This window comes from Diadema antillarum, unplaced genomic scaffold (assembly GCF_040938485.1).
Source record: "Diadema antillarum isolate AM-2024a unplaced genomic scaffold, OU_Dant_1.0 scf00000083, whole genome shotgun sequence".
Lineage (NCBI taxonomy): Eukaryota > Metazoa > Echinodermata > Echinoidea > Diadematoida > Diadematidae > Diadema > Diadema antillarum.
The window spans coordinates 1,255,517-1,270,269 of NW_027270972.1; the positions used below are offsets into that span (position 1 = coordinate 1,255,517).

The following is a 14,753-nucleotide window of genomic DNA, read 5'->3' on the forward strand; positions in this document are numbered from 1 at the left end:
GTGTCCTCTTTTATCATCTCCCCTCTCAGGAATTACAAAAGGAAAAATTCGACTCCCTGACCCGGTCATCTATGGGTAGAGACGACAGAGCGAGGTAAGTTTTTGATCATCAAATTCATTATTTTACGTCAATTTTTCGGTATTCTGTTGCATCAAAAGACTCGTCCTTGTTTCCTGAGTCTTTCCTTCTTTCTACTCTGTGAATTGATACCATAATTGTTTGTATCTTGTAAAGCAATCATCCACAACTATAGTATCGTCCTGCTCATATATATTACTGTATCAAAGTTGATTCACGTAGCAAGAAGTTATGAGCAAACGGAGTGCTGTGGACAATGTTTAGAGTATTTCTGGAAATTGCAGGAAATGTTTGATATGTTTCATCATGGTGAGTCACAGTGAGTGTTCTGAGAGGTCAGATTGTAGAATGGGTTTGCCTCAATTATACCTTAAAGGGTGATGGTTTTATTCATCGCCATTTACTTGTAGTTTTTAACAATTTCTGTGCACTCTGCACTGCACATGCAGATGCCAACAACATGGTTTGTTGTGCAAAAGTCGCCTGGCAGGCCAGGCAACGCGTGCATACTCTTGTGTTTACGGTAATGCATTTCCTGTTGGTGGGGTACGGGCTGGAAATGGCTCTTTGCGCCCCGTTGGCCGTCCACGACAGGCAATCTTATCAATCAATCTCTGCTAGTCTTGACGGGCCCTGGAGTCCTGTAAGACGTCAGTGCCCGGCAGGAACTGTGGCAGGGACGTTGGGGTTTCCAAGGGAAGCCATCAAAGTCAAAACGAAGACACTAACTTCAGCAGAGCCAGACGGCGCATGGTTGAACTTTATGAATATATGCCTCAAGAGAAGAATAAAGGAGATAGTATGAAATTTTGAGCTCTTACCTTCAGAGAGCCTTGAATTGTGATTAACTTTTTGTACCACCTGATGTTCAAAGTTTATTCTTGAATTCATTACTGTTTTGAATGTTTGGATTGATTACTTTAAGTCCCGTGTGTCACCATAGTTTCCATTAGAATGAAACCCATAGCAAAGTCAACTTCTTTTCTTTTTTTATTAAAGTTTCAGTTCGAATCTATTCAAGTTATTTTCATTTTATGAATACAATACTTTGCTGACAACCTGCAATCTGAATGTTAGGCCTATGCAATAATATTTCAATCCTTATGTCAGTTAGACAGTATATTATGGGGTATGAGTTTTCTTCAATTTGTCTCCCTCTGTACTTGCTTTCATTTAGTAATACAATTATATTCTGAAAAAGAAAATAAATAAATGAAGGAATGGACACTTAATGTATGGAAAATGGTTGGAAACTGTGCATCCCTTCAAGTCTTGCCTTGTATTTTCTTCAAATGTAGCTTGTCAAATCCTTTGACAAACTTGTATATCATTTGTTTATCATAATCTTTCCATATACTTGTGTTTGCCAGGTATGGGCTACTCCAAGATAATGACAATGATAATAGAAATAATGATAATGATAATGATAACAATAACAACAACAACAATAATAATAATGATAATAATGATAATAGTGGCTACTTGTACAGCGCACAGGTCCACCTTTCGGTGCTCATGGTGCTTCAAAAAAAATGAAAAGATAGATTACATGTTCAGACAACATGATGCAGTGGTCACACTATGCTTAATAAAAGGGTACAGTTCAGTTTTTTAAAGTACCTTTGATACTCATTCCTCATCATGTAGGGTGCTCAGTTCATGTTTTTGGATGTTCATTTGTCCATCCCATATCCTGATATAATTATTGGAATTGGTGAAAAAACAAACAAACATTCAATAGATTATCATCATACTTGGTCTCTATGTGTTGATCAAATTTTTCTAGACTATCAAATCAAGTATTGGAAGAAGTGACAGCAGACACAATACGATAAATTCAACAAGAAGAAACAATAAGACTAGACATAACAAGATGAGACAAATGAGAGTATGAAAAAAGAGTAAATTGCATCAGTGCCGTAAATGTGGGGTTTACAAGAAGCAAATAATTGCAAAAGCACTCAGAGAGTGCCAAGCCTCTACCAAGCAGCTCATTTCCACCCACATTGTGATGTCCCCACAATGAAGAATCTTTTTAAAATTCAAAATAATTCCTGGATCTAGACAGTGATCCTGATCACTACGAAAATTCGGTCATCTCTTTCTTGTGTCGTTATCAACTTTTCCTGAAAATTTCATCCAAATCCAGTCATAACTTTTTGAGCTATTTTGCAAACAAGAAGACAAACAAAAACCATCACTGGCAAAAACATAACCTCCTTGGAAGAGGATATGAAAGTTGGTGGACCAAATTTGTCGATTGGAAAAAAAATAAAATATATATATGTATATATATCTTTACTAATTACAATAATCATTTGCCGAGGATGATACAAGAACTGTTGAGGTGTGATGTAAAGAAAGGCAATTTCAATGCTTTTTGAGAGCATCATCAAATTTGTTCCAAAATATTTGGTTATCATTCTTTTTAAATCTTATGTTTTGTGGCATAATCATTTATTGTGCAAAGTCAAATACAGTTCTTGATATTGTAAGATTTTGATTAAAGGGATTTTAAGGCAAGAATTTTGGGTTTATGGACCTCTATGGTTGTGAGGAAGTTTGATTTATTTTATGTTAGATAGCAGTTTAACAGAAGTGATTGTAATTTTTGGGATTGCAAGCAAGCCTATCACTCATCAAGGATAGACATGAGAGAGAAGACAGCTCATGTGTTCCTGGCTGATTGCTCGTCTCTTGCCCTCGACTTCCCATTGTTCGCCGTTAGCACCGAGGAAAACAATGGAGAATGTGTTATTTATCGTGTCATCCTTGTGTGCCTGTGTGCCCTGAGTCAAAGTGCTGTCGTAGTTTCGGTACTATTTGAAGGTGCCAGAGGCATGCATGTGTGTTAGCACTGCACTTAGCAGTGGTGAAATGCTGCCTTACAACCTGTTAGTGTGTAAATGTTTGTCAAAATACCAACAACATATAAATTTGTAGAGTGTGGTAATTATGATGGTGACATAAAAAATGCTGCAAATAATAATAATGATGATAGTAGTAGTAGAGATAGGAACAGCAATTCTGATGATAATGTTGACATAATAAGAGTACAGTAGCAATAATACTTGCGATAATAATAGTGGTATCTCAATATCTCGATATCTCAAGTGTGCACATTTGAAAAACAAGACACTCTTGTTGTGCAGTTATTGAAATATATTTTTCAAACAGAAAACTAGCAAATAACCAGGACAAGCATGTCAAAAGTTATGTCTGGTAAATACAAAAAATAGGGCTAAATTGCAAGGATGATATGAACCTGGCAACCGAACACACATATATACACACACAATATGCACACACACGCACATGCGTGCATATCAGTACACACACACACACACACACACACACACATATAAATACACACACACACATGCACTGAAGGGTGCCTATGTCTGGTTTAGAAAGTAGCAGCTTCCTTTGTTTCTATGATCTCACGATAATCAGCATGATATTATAGTTTATACAAAGTGTTACTCAACTTTATGGGTTTCTCTTATGTTCTGTGAGGAGAGCCTGTAAAAAGAGACTTGGTAACACTCAGACAAGAAGAAGTCTTAAATGTTCCTCTGGGTTCTGAGAAATGAAAAGTTTTAAATCTGTGATCATGCATAGTTCACATCCAAAATATATGTACAAGATGAAAGAGAGATTTACATACATTTTAAAAAGTGTACAATGATTTGAGAATATTTGTGGAGTGCCAGACTAATGTAAACTCATTGAGACTTATGTCCAATGTACATCCCCTTTTATATACTTTTTTGAATATTGTAAGTGATCATAATTTGCATCCATGCTCTGAATACTGGAAAACTTGACAGTCACTTACTCCTGAGACTTAGATAATTTGTCAATATCAAACAGGGGCAAATCAGGGGTTCATCGTACACAGTGGCTTGTCACAAAACAGCTGACTACATTGCACAGGCTGATGTGTCCGTCTTCGCTGGAAGTGCCGAGCGTTCGTAAAGCAGTCATCACAAGGAAGTCACATGGTCGCATGCCAGACAAACTCTACATGCAGGAACAACTTTTTTCTCTGGCTATGATCGTCACATCTACCCCTTTAAAACTAATATTATGTTTATGTGGACTCATTTATAGTGAGCAGGATTTGTATGCTCAGTATTCATCAACATCCCTTCACATTAGATTTTGTTGCAAAAAAAAAATCAAGTGAGTTGATATTGATTTTGCTCTTCTAAGATTGGTAAAATGGTAAAATTATCACCATTATAAATTCACTGTTGAGGTAAACTTTACTATGAGGTAAAATTATGTCCTGTAATATGGCACAATTTCTTTAACCATGACCATTCACTCTGTCCTGTTAATAGAAGAGTTGCTATTCTCTTGAATGGGTGCTGTTCATTATATATTCTGAATAGTAGGGCAGATATGTAACAAAAATTGGTCGAGATGCTCACATCCGGCGGAAAGTATGAAATTTGCCATAAAGGGGTATTTTGGGGCGCTGATTTCAGAAATTACCGGATCCAAGGAATCTGACCACGGGGTCGGCAGCCATTTTGAATTCCAATATGGCCGCCATCACAAAACAAATTTAAAGATCCCTATTTTCAGTTCTGAATGACCTGTGGTACCAAAACTTGGTACACAAGAGCGTTTTGACATATTGAATTTGATGATAGATTAATTTGAAATGTCTGACAAACATCAAATAGCCGCCGTTTTGAATTCCAATATGGCCGCCTCGATGAAATGTTCAAAATCATTATCTCGAGTTCTAAGTGGTGAGTGGCGCTGAAATTAGGTGCAAACAAGTATATCAACATACTGAGTTTAAGAATTGACTAATGTGATGTGTCTGACAAACGCAATGCCCGCTATTTTGAATTCCAAATATGGTTGCGAAGACAAATATCACGACTAACATTCACGGGCATGCCAAAAAGTGCAGCAAAAATGAAGCATAATGCGCCTGTCACTGACGTCACAATGTAAATACAGCACTGCGCACTCAATCAGTTACAAACGCGCGCTTAATCTGGTAGCCTAATTTACAAAGCCAAGATAGAGATTTTCAGCATTCCAACATGGTAACTATGTAAGAAAATTCAAATTAGCTGCCGTGCAGCTTGTCAGACATGTCAAATAAGTCTGTTATTGAAGTTACCATATCACCATGCTTTTACGTATCAAATTCCAATGGCTTATGTCATTCAGAACTGAAGATAGGGATCTCTGACGGCGGCCATATTGGAATTCAAAATGGCGGCCGACCCCGAGGCCAGATCTCTTGGATCCGGCAATTTTTGAAATCAGCACCCCAAAATACCCCTATGTGCAAAATTTCATACTTTCCGCCGGATGTGAACATTTTTTTCACATATCTGCCCCACTAGGATTTGTTTTAAATTAAAAGGTGAAATAAGGTTCATCATTCCAAAATACACAAATTCTGTATACTTTATGTTCACCAATCCAGAATTGAAAAAAAGAAATGTTTGTAAATCCCAGCATTTAAAGCATTATCAATAGGCTCATTATTCCGAAAATTAAATAAGGCGTCTTATTCCAAAGGTCCATTTACCTGAAAATGAAATTAGTTGTTAGTTATTAGAAATTAATTATTCTGAAGATTCATTAGTCTGAATTTTAAAAAAAGTTTGTTATTCCAAAAATGAAATAAAGTTCATTATTCCCAAAATGAAGAGATGGTGCATACTTTTAAATGAAATTTGGAATTACAAACCTTATTTCATTTTTGGATACTGAACTTTGGTAATAATGAACCTTTTTTCATATTTGTTTTCAGATGTATAGACCCTTGGAATAACAGACCTTATTTAATTTTTGGTTTAACAAACCTTTGGAATAACTAACTTTGTTTCATTTTCAGAATTAGGAACCTTTGGAATAATGAACTTTTGGAATAATAAACCTCACTTCATTTTTGGAATTACAAACTTTCCGAATAGGGAACCTTTGGAAGAACCAACTGTAACCCTCTTCAACATGTGAAGACTGTCAAGAGGAAGCTTTCACTATGTACTGCATAACTCCAGAAATTTTTGCATGCATGAAACTTCTGCAAATTTCGTGAGGAGCCAAGATTCACAAAAATGATATGCCTGCAAAAGCTTTTGTCTAGACAATGCATTGCAATTCATGAAAGTTCATGCTGTGAATGTTTCTGGTTTTACAGTACTTAAGGGATGGTAGGCCTACAGTATTGGTGGAGATGAGAATTGGGCTTTAACTTTTTGCGAGATACCAAGAAAACACTTATGAAATAGTACAGAGCATACCATTTTAAGAGGAATTCAAAGTTTATTTGATGAAAATCGGGTTTGGGATGACTTAAACATCCAAAAACAAAGTAAAACAAAGCGATCGTAATGAAGTGTGGGTCCCACACTTTATTTGAATGGCTCTGTTTGGGATATCTCAGCCATTTCAAAACCAAATTTCATCAAATAACTTTGAATTCCTCATGGAATTACATGCTCATTCATATTTTGTAAGAGGTTTCTCATTATCTCACAAAAAAATATTAGAAACCTGAAATTAGGTCTCAACCAAAACTATACGATCCCTTTAAAACATTATATTGTTGTTGTATACAGTGCCTTCATGTGTCAGCTTGGCACAGTACCTCATTGTAATAGGAGCATGTTCATATTGGATACAAAACATATACAATTGAACAACATACAGTAATGTGTGATATCAATTGTTTTGTGCCGTCAGAACACAGTTTCTTTCAGTTTCATTTATTTGAATAATGTTGGTTGCACTATGGTATGTAGTGTGGCTTACATTTCCATGTCCTTGCATAGAGTACTGGTATGAGATATAGGGACTTGTCAGACTTCCAGCATGCCATATGTGAAACTTTTTTCCATGCTTGTTATTAGCACTGTGTGTCTTCTTAAAAATCCAAAACTTCAGAATTTTTGGGAGATGAGATATTTAATACACTCTAGGGTAACTAAATGATGGATAATATGAACCATTGGCTATAATGATATTGTAGCAGTAATCAAATGTAAGGTCTATTGGAGTATTAAAGTGCAGTACAACATACTTTCTTAAATGATGTTAAAATGGATACTGTGCTCTGAAGTTGCATGTTAACCTTTTGAGGTGAGACCAGGTTTTACCAAAGTTAATGGGAGTATATTATGTAATTAAGAGGTGGAAATATTTGTTGCATTCATAGGAACCCTTTAAAGACATTATTTACCATTTTTAAATGAAAAAAAAAACAGCTTTGGTGCTTCAAAATAGTTCTAAAATGTGAGTTAGGGATAGAAGCAACCAATGTAAAAATGTTAATCAGTATAGTCAATGTCAAGTATTGTTAAATATACAAAATGTGAACAATAATTATGATAAAATTGTTTCTAGAATAAACCATCTACAGTTACGGTTTATTGAGAGAAATAAGGCGTGTCTTCATCAGCCCGAAGTTCAAACTAGCGGGACATCTTGCGGTCTTAGAAAATAGCCCGATACAGGGAATGTGCGTCTTCATCAGCTCGAACAACCTGCTTCAGGAAATTAGTCCGAAAATTGACGCATGCGCACTTTGCAATATTACTCTGCCTGGCTCGCGGTTCGAAAGTGGATTTCCCCGCTCAAAATCTCCTATATCACCGTATGTACGATTCTACAACCAGGGAGGTGAGCAGTACAGTAAATTCTCTCCAAAGGGATATTAATAACGCTACCATTTCTTCTGGCCGGTGAGGCATCTTATGTGAAATTAACAAAATTAACAAAATTGCAATGCTTAAACAAATCCAAAATGCACACAATCTGCAAGAATCTTCAGCTAAGGTAGAGTGGACCAGAAGAAGAAGTTTACAAAAAAACAGCTAGCATGCATGGCACTGACTTTTAATAGGGAGGTGAGAGAAATCACCTCCCTGTTTTTAAAGATGACAACAACAGTAGGCCTATAGTACACACATGTGATCCTTGAATACACCGTGCGTGTAATGTACTATACACAGTCACTAGCTTGTACATGCGCTTTCCATTGCCAGCTGGCTAACCAGAAGCGGTGAGGGATCGAGAAAATTTCGGACTGATGGAGACGCACCCAAAATAGGGCGCTATTTCACGAATTAGCGCTCTAGTTGACGAACTAGACCAAGATTTGGGGGGAAATTTTCCTGATCAAATAGCGCGCTATTTGCGTCTTCACTACACAGATAGCGCGCTATTTTGACATAGGACTAGTTTGGTAACCGCAAGATAGCGCGCTATTTTGAAACTTCGGGCTGATGAAGACACGCCTATAGTGATATCTTGTTACATATTCTAAGCTTTATTGCATTTTTTTTTTAATGATAGGATGTTTTGTGATATAACTGACTGTACATATGCATCAAATGTGATTACTCGAACATTTTTTAAATCACTGCCCCCAATGGTAAACACTACCTTTAAGTTCTCAGCTAACCATCTAGAATGAGTACCCCATCAAAACAAAAACAAAAGGAATGGAGACATAGTAGCACTTGGATCCACCAAGGGATTTTTTTTTTTTTATACTGAAACACTTAAATTTGGATGTGAGTAATGGTGCATATGCGTGTCATGCAGAGTTTACAGTTAACAGTATTAGGACAATGTGGCCCGGGAAAGGTGAAATATGTTCAAGCATATAGGAAGCAGTGCTCATAGCTCTTTTTAAGACAGAAAAGTTTGTAAATCAAGTTTAGATCAAACCACCCTTGTACAATTGCATAGTTAAAATAGCAAATGTTGTTTTCAATTCATAGGCAGCCAAAGTGGTAGATATTTGGGTTGCGCTAATCCTCTCTGTTAGGATACGGTAATTTAAATAATTGAGGTATAATTGAGAGGTTGAGGAGCTTTTCGTCATGTTGGCAGGTCAGGTTGAAAGCACCCATTCAGCTTATGGGGTGTAATATTGATAAGCACTTCAAAGTGAGAAGGCATATGGTCTGTACTATTTGCAACATGTAAAACATCATCTACAACTGATTGTTGTCAAAATCGCACAAATTGGAATGTGCTGAAAACTTTAATTGTCTCATGTGGCCTGTTACAGTTTCCTGCCTGGATTTCACCAAGGAATAAATGCAGCAAATTATAAATGGGGAATGAAACCCCAATATATGGTTGGATGCATCACTACTTGTATTAATAGAACACGGCAGTGAAGTTTTAGGAAAATTGGCCTATAGATCTGTTCAAAAGCTATCATGCATTTTGAAAAATTCCATTTTTCATGAAAAGTACATGTTGTTCTTTCTACTTGTTACTGATATATGTCTAGGGTAATATTGGACCCCCAACTTCTGAAAGAGGCATTTAGAAAACCAAGCGCTCTTTCAGTACACTTGAAAAATGCAAAATTTATTGAATTTTGTTCATACTTTCTTTATATCATTGTCAGACTGTGACACCATGAATTGTAATGTTTTATCTACCAGTGGCAGTACATACCAAAACTTAACAAATTCATAACTTTTATACAGATTGTTTGGTTTTCCTTAAAGGGCCATTCCAGACGACTTTCATAATTTCACATCATGTGGTACATAAATCAACAGCTCCATGTATAAATTTTTGGAATTTATTACGGTTCTTAAGCAGAGAAACAATACTTTGAAAAACCTTTAAACAAATTACACTGAACAAGGATGATGATATTGGAGGCTCACATATTCAGAAATGTAGCAGTGTAATTCCATTACAAAACCGCTTGCTTGCGAGTTCACTTGTGTATAATCTATGCATGCCTTCTTCTTTTGTTCTGCTTCCTTGAGCCCCAACTCAGGCATTCTTACGGTGACCCTGCCATGTCATCATCCTTGTTCATTGCAATTTGTTATAAATTTCGAAAATATTCTTGTTCTTCATCCCAATTATCATGAATTCAGAAACTCTGTTTCAAATGTAAAAATCTGAAAATCATCCGGAGGTCTCCTTTAAACTTTGCTGATGTACGTGTTCCACTAACATGTCTGCATTAATTCTCTCAGTCTACATATACAAATGATGGGTTTTATTTTCCGTACAGCAAGACAGTTTGAAATCAAATTAAGAACTGTTTGCATATATCAGTCTGAAGATTCATAGGTGCTTATATGCTGTATGAGACTCTTGGACTTGAACTCTTTGATAATTCATTTATCAAGTAATTCATGGCTGACATAAAATCAATTTGAAGTGACACTGATTCTTGATTGATTGACTGTCTATCAAGAGGCTGTCTACTCCAGATGTCAACCAGCTCTCCATAGAGCACTCAAAATGAAGAGTTACGTACAAATGACCACATGAAGTGCAGCTTCAATCAATGCCATAAGCACAGACAGTCATATCTCTGTACCTGTTATGATGTCATCATTGATCACATGTATCATGAATATTCATAACTATTCATGAACTACTAAGTAGTGCCTGACCAGGGCCAGAAGGTTGTAGCCTACCTCAATTCCCACTCATTTTATTCATTTTCCCCACCCAATTTGTGTTTTCTTTCTTTCCACCCCAATTTATTCATTTTTAAAAATATTTGCTTGCCATTTGATATGCTATAGTGATCCATAACTTAGTGAACAGTGATCTGAAAATAAGCACAGTAAGTGAGTTACGGTTTGTTATCCCTATTTAAAGGTTTGTTATTCTGAAGGTCAGATTAATTCAAAAATCAAAAAGATCCATTACTCTGAAGGTTTGCAGTTCGAATAGTGAAATACATTATTCTTAGGGTTCATTAATCTGAAAATGAAATAAGCTTCATAATTCCAAAGGTTTGTCGAATCCACACTTGAAAAAAGGTTAGTAATTCTGAAGGTTTGTTAATCTGAAAACAAAATTAAGTTCATAATTTCAAAGGTTGTTAGTATACACCTTCTTTTCTTTTTCGGATGAACAAACCTTATTTCATTTTCAGATTAATGAACCTTCAGAAAAATGAGCCATTTTTCATTTTGGAATAAAGAACCTTATTTCAGTTTTGGATAAACTAGACTTTAAGATAAACCTTATTCATTTTTGGAATTATGAAACATCAGAATAAAGAATCTTTAGAATAGTATCACAAATGTTTGCATTATCAAACCCTTTTTCATGTTCGGATTAATGACCATCTTGGTATATGGACTACATGTATACCTGTTTCCGAATGACAAATTTTATTTCATTTTCAGATAAACAAACCTTCAGAATAATAAACATTACACATTTAATGGAGTTTCTCCTCCCATGTATACATATATAAAATTGACAATTAAGTTTCCCTACCTTATCCCTAAGAGATGGTGCCTCAGTGTTTGAAATGAAAATAGATGTTAGTTTTGTTTTTTGTTTTTTTCAGGGAAGTTACAGCACTGATTGGTAACAAGAGCATTTGGCATATTATATGGAACACGTACTGGTGTTGAAATTCAATTCATATTTTTTCAACCCTGTTTAAAAAATTCATGACAACTGTGTTTGCTTGTGTGTGCTTATAATCAATGTGCCTGGTTATGCGCATGTATGCATGTTCATGTTTGTACATGTGTGCTGTAGGTGTGTGCATTCAGGGTGTGTCCGATGACTCTTTAATGTATAGATAGATCTTGCACCATTGTCGGAGTGCAGGAAGGCAACGTCTGAAAGGCGTCCCATAGGATGTCAAAATAGAATGTCCGCAGTGTAAACAGTGTGTTCTACAAATCTTCTCATATTGTCATGTCCCACCAACCCTGGAATGAGTCATTTCTTGTGTCTTGCTCTAAACACATTAAAAAGGGATGTATACACGTAGCCCCTGAATATGGCAAAACAGAAAAGTCTGCAACCTCCTTCTATTTTAAGTCTTTGAGTGCTGTTTAGAAGTACGGTAGAAGGACTTGGTGGGAAAGAAACTAACATGACAAAAGTGTGGTTTTCCAAACAGATGTTTTATGCATTTAAATCTGATGAGTTTGTAGGCATATTCAGTGTTTACAGTTTGTTGATTTGTGTGTGTAAAGGCATAATTTACCATTTGCAGATGAAACAAAAATCCAGCATTGGTGCTTTAGAATAGTTCTAAAATGTGAGTAAGGGATAGAAACAATGACTGTAAAAATTTGAATCAGTATGATCGTTACTTTTGCTAAATATACAAAACGTGAACAATAGTTATGATAAAAATGTTTCCAGACTAAACCGTCTACAGTTATGGTTTACTGAGAAAAATGCTTATTTATCTCTTTATATTTTAGGCTTTATTGCAAAAATTTTATATGGTAGGATGTTTTGTAATACAACAAATCTACACATATGCATCAAATGTGATATCTTGAACATTTTTTAAATCACTGCTCCCAAAGGTAAACATGACCTTTTAAAGACAAAGAATATGCCATAAAGATCATCAGAAATTGTTCCTTGGTGTGATAATATCCATATTATCATGTGTCTCAATGTCACTGAGGTAGATGCTGCCATAAGAGTGTAATTGTATCACATTCCCTGTTGCATAGTGATCATGTAGTCCCTCGTGGTTAAAGAGGAATATTTACCCCCAAACATAAAATACTGTAAAACCGGAAATGTTTGCGTGCATTTTAATTTCGCAAATTTCGCGAGAACCAAGATTCGTGAAATTAAAATGCATACAAAAGTTCTTGTTTACACTATATGCATTGAATGCCAGTAGCAATTCTCAAAAATTTCCTGTCGCTGAAATATCTTGTTCAGTGAATACAGAATTATCAGTTGAACACATCAGTGGAGTTGGGGGAAAGTCAGACGATCAACTTTATAAATTCATATTATGGTTAAATTCATGTGTCACCATAACTATCATAAGAAAGCTACAGCAATTTGTAATGTCACTATAGTAGAATGATATCAAGAAACTAAGAAGTAGTGAATACAAAGTGATGGAGTGCATTATGGGTAAGGAAAAAGAAACACCACATAGACCGGGATGTGTGGCCTCAATATTATTTGATCTTATTTTATATAGTCTTGTTTATAAACATTACATTGAATCATAATGTCACAAGATGTTGTTTTGGGGGGTCACTCTTGAACAATTGATAAATATTGGCTCTACCAGGTATATTTAGAAAAAATTCATGCACTATTGCATACTCATTGATCTCAAGCAGGAAAATTGCTATGTTTCAGCTCACTTAGTATGTGCACCCTGAGGTGTGAAACTGCCACAGTATCTGCACTATTTTCAGAGCCAGTTTCTTTGTACCTTTAGCAGGCATCACATCTGTTGAATTTAATTGATATTAAGGAGCTTTAGATTTTGACGCGCAGACGTTTGAGACGACGAGTGCGCTGGATGTTCTACTCTCTCCTGCGTCGTGTAGAAAAGTAGCTTTAGATTACGCTGGGACGCAACGTATAAAAAATAAAATTGCGCCCCCATATGATCGGTGCATGAAGTAGCTCTCTACGTCGCAAACTGTGCGGACGTAAAAATAGCCCAGTACGTGTTGTGAAACACTCAGGCGACGCAAGCTAAAAATAGATCGACTTGACGCGCGCTTCTGCGCATGCTCAGAACATGTTTTTTCCCTCTGAACGTCCGCGCGTCTAAAATCTAAAGCTCCCTAATTATATCATAAACTCATAAATGTTTTTAACCCGTTGACAAGTCCCAAGTATACTCGGGCAGGTGTCTGTGGGAAATGCATGTCGTAACAAAACCAGTCCATCCTTAAACGGGTTAAGATTATAGAATGAATTTGATAATTGAGCCAAAGTAAATCAAACCTCATGTAGTACTGTAAACGCAGACATTTTCGAGGTACATTAATTTTCGCTTGTTGCACACTACTTCTGGCAAGCGGGAATTCTAAAGCCTGCAAAAATATCTTCACAAATTTTTCTGCACATTGTGAATGGATTGACAATTGTGCGACGTGAATTCAACAACCCGCAAATATGTTTTGGAGCCGTGTAGCGCGAAAAATTAATCACATGAAAATATTGACATTTACAGTAATTATTTTGGTGAACACAGGTGTGTACCTAACCTTTGATACATGCAAACATCAAATGGCCCAAAAGAATTTATGGCAAGTACATACATGTATCATACACACTAGAGTGTTAATGAATACTCTCAGGGGCGGATCCAGGAATTCTGTAAGGGGGGGTGGGGGGGGGGGGGGGCGTGACTAATATTTCTGGTGCCACTTCCGGATTTCATTTTTTTTCTTTTTATTTCTTTTGTTTTAAACGAAAAATAAAGGGGGGGGGGTGTGTGCGCCGGTTGCGCCCCCCTCTGGATCCGCCACTGACTCTTGAAGTTAGTACAGTGGAATGTTAGGTCTGGTCATCCCCAAACTAGCATGCACTATACAAGGCAATACATCACACCTCTAATTAGTGTTCAGGCGATGCAAATTGAATTGGCATCATCAATTACTGAGTAGGATGTGTCACATCATGGAACATGGTCACTGAGCACGGTGTTATGGCCCAGATCGAGCACTGCTATTATACCGCCATCGATAGGTAGTTAGCACATTTGCCGAGAAATGGTTTGCATTTTGCTTGACAGTGATGAGACAATTACCCACTGCTGTGAGGATGGGAAATTCTCATTCCATGCACCATGCCCCTCAATTAGTCCTCCTCCCTGATGTATTAGAGATATCATCAGTGTTTAACCCATCACCTCTCAGGAACTATATTTCTGTGATTTAGTGCTGTTTCT

At 36.4% G+C, this 14,753-nt stretch overlaps 1 protein-coding gene across 1 annotated transcript in view; it reads left to right on the plus strand.

The window, feature by feature from the left end:
- The window catches only part of LOC139717816 (uncharacterized), a 161,181-nt gene that overhangs the window by 67,149 nt on the left and 79,279 nt on the right, over nt 1-14,753 (plus strand). The window contains exon 3 of the mRNA XM_071629314.1: nt 30-94. Within this exon, the coding sequence (XP_071485415.1) occupies nt 30-94 (65 nt within the window). The remainder of the gene's footprint in view (nt 1-29; nt 95-14,753) is intronic.